Genomic DNA, 12,417 nt, shown 5'->3' on the forward strand with positions numbered 1-12,417 from the left:
GATTCTTGTTTATTTTTATATATCTTGACCATACGTGTACTGATGAACAAAAGAATACAGGTTACTTCACAGTTTTTTCTGTATTTGATTGAGAAACCAGTGGTCTACCGTTGAGTTAAATGTTTTTAAGAGATAAATTTTGAAAAGCTGCATTCCCTCGCTTTCGGTAAATATGTTGCTTATTTTTGGTAGTTTTTTTTACTTATTTAGTCCCTCGATAGTGTGAGGTATTGATACACAGTTAATGCCCTTTATATATAATTAAATATATCTATGAAGAAACGATGAATTTTTTCATTACGAAATTTTTCGTTATTTTTTCATTATGAGGTTTTTTCACGCTGACTACTTGATAAATTCTTATAAAGAATTTATCCTATATTATATTATATATATATATATAGATATACATACACACATACACACATACACACACACACACACTCCAGCCCTAAATGCGAAGGATCTTCCTATATTCTTTCCTTTTCTCTCATTACACATATCAGACGGTTATTGATGCTAAGAAGAAAAGCAATCACATTTGCTCAGCGTTAAATTATACTAACCTGTATATCTGGAGGTTTCAAGTGAATTTTCTCAGCAAACTGAGACAAAGTGTGCTGTGACTCAAGGATGAAATAATTGGCATTGTCCTGGTGATAGATGCTGTTGATGACATCAAGGATATTACTACAGAGGTGAACTGACGTGGCCTGGAATTGGAGAAAGACATTTGTGAGTATGAACGACAGAGCACCAAATACAAAATAGAATATTGTCTGTGTGTGTGTGTGTTGTAAATCAGGTGATATAAGACAAAATTAATTGATGGAAGCAGCACTGGATTAACCATTAAGTAAAATAAACACGTGCTTAGGGCACCAAACAACAGGGGGACATCACAGAAATAGTAAAAGGTTTATGGCAAAAAAGAAATCACTTTAAATTTGTTAAAATAATATTTGGGATGCTTTGTCTCTACAGCAGATGGGTTACGTAAGATCAATTTTGAGGATCCGATCAAAGACTTGGCAATTAAAAAAGAGAAAGTTTTTCAAGTATGAACAAGAGCACTCAGAGAGTACAAAGCTCTGCCAAGGCAACACCATAAGGCATCCAGCAACACCATAAGGACACAGATCGTGTTATATAGCCAGCTGGAGACGATGTCTCTTGGGGCTAAATTACAGCAACATTCGTCCTAAACCAGGACTGCCATGTCATGTTGGCGTAGGAGTGGCTGTGTGGTAAGCTGCTTGCTTACCAACCACATGGTTCTGGGTTCAGTCCCACTGCGTGGCACCCTGGGCAAGTGTCTTCTACTATAGCCTCGAGCCGACCAAAGTCTTGTGAGTGGATTTGGTAGACGGAAACTGAAAGAAGCCCGTCGTATATATGTATATATATATATATATATATATATATATATGTGTGTGTGTGTGTGTGTGTGTGTGTGTGTGTGTGTGTGTGTGTGTGTATGTGTGTGTATATGTTTGTGTGTCTGTGTTTGTTCCCCCAACATCGCTTGACAACTGATGGTGGTGTGTTTACGTCCCCATAACTTAGCGGTTCGGCAAAACAGACCGATAAAATAAGTACTAGGCTTACAAAGAATAAGTCCTAGGGTCGATTTGCTCGACTAAAGGCGGTGGTCCAGCATGGCCACAGTCAAATAACTGAAACAAGTAAAAGAGTAAAAGAGTGAATCTTTACTCCAAAATACTGTTTCTGAATATCTCACATTGTGAGATTTAAAAATAGTTATTTTCTAATTGCAGAAAGCTTTCTTCAATCGGAAGAACTTCATTCATCATGGTAAACCACCAATTTTTTCTGCTGCTGTTGAAGCCTAAAATTTTTAACTGCACAACCAACCCACAGTACTTGTCTAGCGTCAGTTCTGTCCTCGTTCATTTGCAGTTAAGCCCCATGACTATGGCATGAAATGGCAATGAGTTAGCTAAGTTGTCTGGAACTTATCCATAAAGTTGTTGTCACTGGCAACATTATCATCATCAGCAGCAGCAGTAGAAACAGCTGTAATATGGATGCATTATATTAATGTATTAACCCCTACTTTTTGGTATGAGACATTTTGGCACAGCTATTTTGGCGCCACTTATTGCTTAACAACACACATTTTAATGTTACCTTCATTTTTCCCCCTCTCCCTTCCTGTCTTTCACCCATTCCCTCTCTCCCCTCACTCTTTTTATGCATATGAGCATCACCATCATCATCATCACTTAACGTCTGTCTTCCATTCTAGCATGGGTTGGACGGTACCACAAGAGCCAGCCAGGCCGAAGCCTGCATCAGACTTCTGTGACTGTTTTGGCAGGATTTTTACAGCTGGATGCCTTTCCTCACACCAACCACTCAGCGGAGTGGACTTGGTGCTTTTTATGTGGCACAAACACAGGCAAGGTGAGTGGTGCTTTTTACATGTATGAGAAGTAAAGTGTTTACGTTAATCAAATTGTAATGTGTGTGTGTCACTTCTCCTCTTTCCATATGTGCATATTTCTGAGCATGCGCGCGTGCGTGTGTGTGTGTGTGTGTGTGTGTGTGTGTGTGTGTGTGTGTGTGTGTGTGTGTGTGTGTGTGTGTGTGTGTGTTGTATATGTATGTGTTGAGCCCCAGTACCAAAAGTCAGCCATGAAAATCATCAGTCTTCAAAGAGTTGGACCCAATTGTCTCATCCCATCCTTAATTAGGTGCAGGAGTGGCTGTGTGGTAAGAAGCTTGCTTCCCAACCACATGGCTCTGGGATCAGTCCCACTGCATGGAACCTTGGGCAAGTGTCACCAACTATAGCCTCGGGCCAACCAAAGCCTTGTGAGTGGATGTGGTGGACGGAAACTGAAAGAAGCTCATTGTATATATATGCGTGCGTGTGGGTGTATGTATGCATATATGCATGTATTTGTGTGTCTGTATTTGTCCCCTCACCATTGCTTGACAATCATTGTTGGTGTGTTTACAACCCTGTAACTTAGAGTTTCATCAAAAATGACTGATAGAATAAGTACTAGGTTTACAAGGAATAAGTCCTGGGATCGATTTGTTTGACTAAAAGCGGTGCTCCAGCATGGCTGCAGTCAAATGACTCAAACAAATAAAAGAATATTAGCCTCCTTTTTTTCTTTTGTCTTTTTCTTTTAATTTTTTCTTTGTTTGTTTTTCTTTTGTTTTGTTTTTTTCTTTAATAGCCTGATCATGGAAGCTTTCAATATTTAACTCGTTCGCTACCATATTTTCGTTGAAGTAATACACAGCTTTTGCTTCAATTAATATTGCAAACAATAAAGAATTAAGTAAAATAATTTTGTCATTATTAAGCTGGTGTTTGAAACAAAAGTTACCGTTGAATTTTGTTGAAATGTTATAACTGAGATTACTTTCAAACAAGGTTTATATCATAGAACCAGGGGCAGTCTCAGGTAGGTTGGTATCAAAAGGGTTAATGCTAGAACACAGGAAACGTGCCAGAAACAGAAAAGAAAACCTGCAATCTTTTGGCAATGAGACCAACCTTGTATTCGTCAAGCTGTGAAATGATTCATCATTAAGTTTTGTAAAAATAATATGAATATCGAGTAAAAATAATATAAACTGCTGTTTTATTACAAGTTAATTTTAATGAAAGTTCAAGGTTACCCTTTTCCTTATAATCTGTGCTGGTTTGAATGGTTCATACGTGTGTGCGTGCATGAGCATCTATGTGTGCGTGTGTATTTATATATATACACACACATATGAACATGTGTGTGTGTGTCTAAGTATGTATATATATATATATATATATATATTAGAAAAAATAATAAGGTGTATATATATATATATATATATATATATATGTATGTATGTATATATATATGAATGTTTGTATGTATGTTTATGTTTATATATATATATATATATATATATATATATATATATGCACATACACATCAACGTGTGTGTGTGTGTGTGTGTGTGTGCATATGGAGTGGTATTTTTCTTCTCTTTATACACATATAATAGATTTATTTGGGACACTACCAGAATAGAATCTAAATACATGACCAAACTAATGATAACAGTTTGGAATTGTTCCCATTAGTGACTAAGATAAATAAAGCAAGTATATGGTTTGGTAAGAGAATTTAAAGATGCTGTGTTTGAAGCACCAATGCAGGAATTATTCAGATTAAAGAAAGGATAATCAAACGGTGAGTCTAAAACTGAGCCAACATCAATATAAATAAATTGAAATTGCTTATGGAAAAAAATTAGAAGTAGTTTAAGAAAAACCTACTTTGCTAAGTTATATATTCAGATTAGAAAATGAAGAAAGGAAAATTGATTAAGATCATTGGTGCAGGCATTGTTGTGTAGCAAGAGGATTGCTTCCTAACCACATGGTCCTGGGTTCAGTCTCACTGTGTGGCACTTTGGGCAAGTGTCTTCTGTTGTAGTCTCACGCTGACCAAAGCTTTGAGAGGGGATTTGGTTGATCGAAACAAAACAACCAATTGTTTAACCAACACATTAAATGCATGATCAATTAGTTAGTTAGTTACGAAGAAGTGATATTGAACCAGTGTGTGCTTTTATTATTATTATTATTATTATTATTGACGTAATGACCTTTCCACGACACAAGACTTGTTTCAAAACATGAATTTACATCAAAAATCTTGCAAACCAAACACAAAAACAAAATTAGTCGAATAGCTTATAACATTAAAAAGCATAAATTTTCCTTTCTAGGTGCCAACCTGTAAACCTATTGACATTTTCATGGTTAATATCTATTCTTATTACTACCTTATATTCCTTCAAGATCATGCCAAAACTTTAATTCCTCTGGGATTCAACGCCATTATACTGACATAAACTGCGATGTGATAAATAACCAATAATTATAAAGACAACTCTTAACATTGATCTGTAGAAGAAGACAAGAAGAAAATACGGAAATAGAAACGAAATGAAATCAATGAAGAAATTGATGAAATCTTTTAGGATATCTCCTTTGTTTTAGAGATTTTGCCAAGTTAATTATTGTAATTACATACTGTTTCAATGAGGGCAGAAGAGAGGAAAGTATTACATCCTAGATTCAAGAACATGTAAATTTGATGAAATTTTGAAAACATGCAAAGAGACATGAGAAAAATATGGCTGCTGAAATGATTCAAGAGGCTTGTTCATCAATCATCATCGTCATCGTTTAACATCTGTTTTCTATGGATGATTGGATGGTTGGACTAGGGACTGGCAAACAAAGAGGCTGCATCAGGCTCCAATCTGATTTGGCAATGTTTCTACAGCTGGATGTCTTTCCTAACACCAACCACTCCGAGAGTGTAGTGGGTGCTTTTTACATGCCACCAGCACAGGAGCCAGTCAGGTGGCACTAGCATCGGTCACATTCAGATGGTACTTTTTATGTGCCACTGGCACAGGAGCCAGTTGGAGCTGCAGGTGGGGTGTATGGCATCGACTACATTTGGATGGTGCTTTTCACATGCCACCGGCACAGTGAGCCAGTCAGATGGCACTGGCATCAACCCTGGAGAATGAAAAGGTATTAGGGAAAAAATAGGGAAAAAATTAGGGAAAAAATAGGACATGACATTCAAAGCTGTATATAATATAGCAATATAGGCCTAAGCGGGTCCTGATTGTGAAGACCTATGATCAGTACCTTCTCATTTTCTTTTGCATTAACTCCTTTAATGGTGTCCTTTTTGAGAGAGTGGGTGATATATACATGCCTAAGAATGTGTGTGTGTGTGTGTGTGTGTGTGTGTGTGTGTGTGTGTGTGTGTGTGTGTGTGTGTATTGGCAGTAATACAGGGTATTAGTGAGAGGTACTATTCATGTGACAGTAGAGTGCTTCCACTTCACTCATGGTTGGAGTGTCACAGCTGAACAAGGATTTGAGTTTTAACCGTACCAGGTTATCCTACACTGTAGATTGGCACAGACCAACAGCTGAATTATTCAACCCAGGGTTTCAGTAGGGACTTTATTAGAGACGAATGACAACCTCTAGGTGCTGGTACTATGAGAAAATGTACTCAGTAATCCCTGTAAAGTGATTGATGAATGAGCAGAGACAATATAGGATTGAGATGATTGACAACTTCTTTCATGCTAAGAGAAAATGCAATCAGTAGATTCTGCAAAATGGTTGGTAATAGGAATCCAGTCATAAAGACAGAGTCAGAAATGAAACAGGAGTGAATCATGCGTCTCTGTCCTGTCTGGAAGGGAGGTAACTCAAAATAATGATTGTACTGGGACAGCCTGCTCAAAATCTGCCAAATATAAAATGATAATATTCTTTTCTACTCTAGGCACAAGGGCCTGAAATTTTTGGGGAGGGGGCCAGTCAATTAGATTAACCCCAATAGGGAACTGGTTCTTAATTTTTCGACTCTGAAAGGATGAAAGGCAAAGTCAACCTCAGCAGAATTTGAACTCAGAATGTAACGACAGACAAAATACCTCTAAGCATTTCGCCCAGCATGCTAACGTTTCTGCCAGCTCGCCACTTTGTAAAATGATAATATTAATGATGATATACACATATGCTCAGTTTCCATTTACCATATTTCACTCTGTTTTCCTCACAAGATTTTCATCAGCTCAAGGTTATCTTAAACAGCATTTGCCAAAGGTACCAGGCAGAACGGAATTAAACCCAGAACCACACAGTTACTGTGCCCATCAGTGTATGAATCGAGAGAGATTTGGTTCCAATTTTTAATTGAATGAGCAACCACTAAGGAGCTGTCTTGGTAACTCAAAATAATTATAAGGAGAGCTGAACAATTTGTGGGTAAATGCCTTCCATTATATGAAGAATCTTTCCCCTCACATGCATCATTCTTTCACTGGCAGAATGTTCTGGAGAATTTAAAGGAAAATGAAAAAAACAGAAGTGGTGGTTTAAATAGATAAATGATATTTACCTTAAGAAATACTGATTGGAGGACCTGAAAAGCTTGGATATTTCTCACACTAACACCTGCAAGGAAAATACAAGATTTCAATATTAGAAAATGAAAATGGTATGAAAATGGCAAATGAGGAAATTTTACCCACATAAGTTATTTTGATTATTATCAGAACCATCATAAATTAACAGCCACTTCCTATGCTCACATGGGTCAGACAGAATTTCTTGAGGCAGTTGTTCTAGACACTCCATTTTGCTCATTTTGTGCACACACACACACACACACACACACACACACACATTGGGTTGTGTCTGGGGAGATTCATTCTCTTTTGGTGCCTTATTATTTGACACACTCACTGGTAAAAATTTCCACTCATCTATTTATTCTTCTAAAATTTTCATTCCGTCTTACAACCTTTACAATAGTCGTTGATTCTGTCCATTATCGGACAGAAGTGTCTCTAGAACCCGCTTCAAATGCAGGGTACGTCTGTTCCGATAATCAGTGGTGACTTGGTCAGCGAATCTTCTGTGATGGTCAGCAACCAACAGCAAGATGACCTACTAAATTATCATCATCATCATTGTTTAACGTCTGTTTTCCATGCTGGCATGGGTTGGACGGTTTAACTGGGGACTGGCAAGCCAGGAGGCTGCACCAGGCTCTGATCTATTCTGGTAAGGTTTCTACAGTTGATATCCTTCCTAACTAACACCAATCACTCCAAGAGTGTAGTGGGTGCTTTTTACCTGCTGCCGGCACAGGAGCCAGTCAGGGCAAGGGGCCTGGGTTCGACCACATTCAGACGGTGCCACCGGCACAGGGAATCAGTCAGGTGGCACTGACAACAACCCACGCATGAATGGTGCTTATTGTGTGCCACCAGCATGGGAGCCAGTGAGGCAGCACAGGCATTGGCTCCAACTACAATTTGATTATAATTTGATTTGATTTGATTTTGATTTTACTTGACTCAATAGGTCTCTTCAAACAACAATTCAAAGGTACTTTTTAAATGGGCTGGTTACGCCACACTGGTGGAGGCTACGGCTGTGATCTCACTTTGCTTGCCGGGTCTTCTCCATGACAGCATATCTCCAGAGGTCTCAGTCTTTCATCGTTGCTTCTGTGAGGCCCAACATTCGAATGTCATGCTTCACCACCTCATCCCATGTCTTCCTGGGTCTCCCTCTTCCACGGGTTCCTTCTATAAATCACACTATCCCAATGAGTATATGCATGTGACCGGGAACCACTTGTGAACTTGTATTCCCAAAGACACTCCAAACATGAACCCTACATCATTAAGCTAGTGTTAGGAACATAAATTGTGACTAAGGTTTGGTGGAAGATTTTAATTCAAAACTTAGAAAACAAGACATTTGTACTACAGAGCCAGAAGCCGGTTTCAGCTGGGTTGGTAACAAAAGGGTTAATAAGGACAAAGTTATCTTAATAAATTTTTCATCATTCCCCAAACTAACTGAAATAAAATCTGTGTATTTCAACAGAAAAATGGTAACATAAGGGTCCAACATACCTTTCCCAGTGGCTTGTGGAACAGTGAATCCTGGCATTAGAAACAGTGAACCGGTGCTGGCTTGACCAGGTTTTAACTCAACAAAACCACACGTGGTTAAGGAGCCGACAAGAAGCACAAGATTTCGGAGGGCTTGTTGACTGTCTTCACCAGGACTTAGTTCTAATCTGAAACAGAAGAAATTAATAAAGAAATACAAATTAATACAGGTAAAAAAAAATAAGCAAAAAAACCCCATTAAATTAGACAAGTCATTACCTTCTCCCTGCCCCTGTCCTTTCACATTCAAATTGAACCACCAACACTACCACCACCACCACTGCTGTGTTAGCTGAGAGATATTCGTAGAAGCTCCACCTATCTAAACTCTGGCCAGAACCTAACAGCAAATTTCCTCCCCTCACATGGCCACCACATCCATCCCAAACAACAGCTCCAAAGCAAAAGAGGCCCACACTAGTCATCCTCCTGTTCACATGACCCCCACCCCTCTTCTTCTCGCAAAGCTCTTCAGCCAACCTTGTGACATCACTGCCCCCCACCCCCCACGCACATCCAGCTCATCTCAGTCCTACACCTGATGACTGCCGGTTATTTTGCATTTTTAAATAAAGTAAATCATCATCATCATCATCATCATCATCACCACCATCACCACCATCACCACCACCATCATCATCATCACCATCATCACCATCATCACCATCATCATCATCATCACCACCACCATCACCATCACCATCACCATCATCATCATCATCATCATCATCAAACATCCGTTTCCATGCTCGCTTGGTCTGGGCAGTCTGGCAGGGTCCAGTAAGCCACTGGGCTACATCATGCTTTATATCAGCTTTGACATGTTTCGCCATGGCTGGATATCCTCCCCAACAAAAAACTGAAGTCGGTAATGTTATTATTTAGTAATAAAAGAAAAATCCAGAAAAGCAGGGACTTACTTCAGGAGAAATTCCGAGAGGAAAATATAGCCTTGGTTTGATCGAAAATCATCCAGTAACGTGTGAGATACTTCGCTGGAGTCTTTAAGAAAACAGAAGACTGTCACTACCATTTCCACCATTTCAATAGGACACAAGTCTTGAGCTTGTTGCATGTTTTCTATACAGTGACGGACACAACCTTTTTCTATAAGAGACAGAGCAGGAAAGAAAAGATAAACAAGACATTTATAGATTGACTCCGATAAGTATTATAAGGTATTTCATCAGTAACTTCTTCTTCTTCGTCGTTTAACGTCCGCTTTCCATGCTAGCATGGGTTGGACGATTGGACTGAGGACTGGTGAAACCAGATGGCTACACCAGGCTCCAATCAGATTTGGCAGAGTTTCTACAGCTAGATGCCCTTCCTAACGCCAACCACTCAGAGAGTGTAGTGGGTGCTTTTACGTGTCACCCGCACGAAGGCCAGTCAGGCGGTACTGGCAACGGCCACGCTCAAAATGGTGCATTTCATGTGCCACCCACACAAAAAAAAAATAAATAAAATTTTCGTGTGTCGCCCGCACATGAGCCAGTCCAGGGGAGCCAGCAATGATATCATTATTTATTATAATTATTATTAGTATTATTATTATTATTATGGACGTTGTACAGTATACAATATCGTGAGGTTGTTGATTGAAGATATTGTGTTTACTGGGTGTTTGTACTGTTTGTCAAGTCACAACAAGGACCTCAGTCAGTACTTTACGCAATATGTCTGCAGTTCCAAGTAATGCCAACTTTTTCAATACATCTAGATTGGAGGGTATTTCTAAGGTTTTCAAATGTTTTTCCAAACTGGGTGGTATTGAACCCAATGCTCCGATAACAATCGGGATCACCTTTGTTTGTCTCTCGTAGCTGCCACATCTTAGTGATCTCAATTCTCAGGTTTCCATATTTATCAAACTTTTCTCTTTCTTTCATGATAATATGTTGATCTCCTGGCATTGACACTTGTCCAAGGTGCCACCCAGTGCGACTGAGCTCAGGGTCATGTGGTTGGGAAGCAGGCTTCTTACCACAGTCACACCTTATACCAGCGTTTCTCAACCAAGGTTCCGCAAAAGGTTCCTAGGGGTTCCACGAGAAAGAGTGAAATAAGCTAATGCTAATTTCATGATCGTATTATTACAATACATGCACAACATATTATTGTAATATGGACATCATTCTATCTAACCTATTATGCTATCAAAAAAATATAACAACCATACATATATATATATATATATATATATATATATATATATATATATAAAATGGTTAGTTGAGTAGAGGTTAAAATAACCATCTAAGGGATAGAAGTATCCATTACATTACCTATATTTAATCTATATTTAACCATGGACATACATGTGCAAACATAATATGTTCATAAGTTGTAGGTAAAGACGAGGATAAACATGGATTTATAAAGAATCAGAATTTAAAGGAAACAGAAAATGGAGAAGTAGTGATTAACAACAATCAACGTACATCAGTTGTTAGATGGGATGCAGCCTATTTGCATTGAATTAATAAATAATAATTGTTGTTCATCAGTACTTCTCCATTTTCTGCTTTCTTTAGATTTTATATATATATATATATATATATATATATATATATATATATATACATACATACACATATGATATTTACCATGTGAACTACATTGAAAAAACATATAGAAAGATATGGTGTATAATTTTGTTTTATGCAGGGGTTCCTTGAGACATGTAGTTTATTTTAAGGATTACACAAGAGTAAAAAGGTTGAGAAACACTGCCTTATGCCCTTCATTATGCTATCATACTTCTAAGTCATTCAGGATTCCATAATTATAAGCATTATGCTGCAAAGCTGTTTATAACATCACATGTCAAGGAACACTGCTTAACATTATATAACCACTCGACTAAGCCATTGAAATTTCATCCATATTTATAAGCTTTCTGATAGAACGAAATACAAATATTATCTCTTAATACACAGCAATTTCTCTCCAAGATTTATAGAGAATTTTCTTTTCTTTTTTTACATTTGGAGTTTTTTGTTTTTTTTTTGTTTTTTTCCCTTCTTTTCCCAATTCCATGAATACAAAAGAAATATATAAGCAGAAAGTGTTATAAGGATTCTAAAATTCTGAATCTATTTACCATAGTTTTTGTTGTACTTTGTAAGAGCCATGACACCAGTAATAAATAACACATGAGTCCAGCCTATGTTGACTTGGCCGTTTGTCATTTCGGGGTCGATAAAATAAGTGCCAATTGAGCACTGAGATTGATGGAATTGACTAAAACCCTCCCCTTAAATTACTGGCTTTATGCCAGAATTTCAAATCAATAATAATAACACATTCTCAGGATCAATTCCACTTCTTTATTGTTAGTCAATTGGTTAAATATTTAAACAATTATTCTACTCCCTGGAGCGAATGCAGGAGAGATACGCAGTCATATATACCTGGCAGATTCTGGAAGGGATTGTGCCAAATTTTGGCACTGAAAGCTACACAAATGCAGATCCTAGGTACTACAGAGTACCTAGGATACCAGCAATGCTGTTGCACTTCAGGACCAGTTACTGCAACAGCCTGGGTTTCAGGGGCCCACAGCTTTTTAATATTCTCCCAAAGAGTCTGAGGAACCTACACAAAGTGGATGTAGGTGTTTTCAGATCAAAACTGGATCTCTTCCTGTTGAGAGTCCCAGATGAACCTACCTCGCAGCAGGAGGCAGAAATGAGGGTAGTGACATCGAACTCCCTTCTTCACCAAATGCTACATATCAGAGAAGGCTCTCAATAACAGTGTAGCGAAACGGTGGTGCCCCAGCATGGCCACAACTTTGAGCTGAAACTGATAAAATAAAAAAAAAAACTAAGTGATCTTTTGTTTAATGTATTGGTTAAACAATCAGTTCTTTCA

At 38.1% G+C, this 12,417-nt stretch overlaps 1 protein-coding gene across 1 annotated transcript in view; it reads right to left on the reverse strand.

The window, feature by feature from the left end:
• The window catches only part of LOC106877294 (WD repeat and FYVE domain-containing protein 3), a 293,546-nt gene that overhangs the window by 102,997 nt on the left and 178,132 nt on the right, over positions 1-12,417 (reverse strand). Inside the window, exons 6-9 of the mRNA XM_052968010.1 lie at positions 9,459-9,645; positions 8,500-8,666; positions 6,969-7,024; positions 567-713 (exon numbers count right to left, since the gene is read on the reverse strand). Coding sequence (XP_052823970.1) covers positions 567-713; positions 6,969-7,024; positions 8,500-8,666; positions 9,459-9,645 — 557 coding nt within the window. The remainder of the gene's footprint in view (positions 1-566; positions 714-6,968; positions 7,025-8,499; positions 8,667-9,458; positions 9,646-12,417) is intronic.

This window comes from Octopus bimaculoides, chromosome 5 (assembly GCF_001194135.2).
Source record: "Octopus bimaculoides isolate UCB-OBI-ISO-001 chromosome 5, ASM119413v2, whole genome shotgun sequence".
Taxonomy (NCBI): domain Eukaryota; kingdom Metazoa; phylum Mollusca; class Cephalopoda; order Octopoda; family Octopodidae; genus Octopus; species Octopus bimaculoides.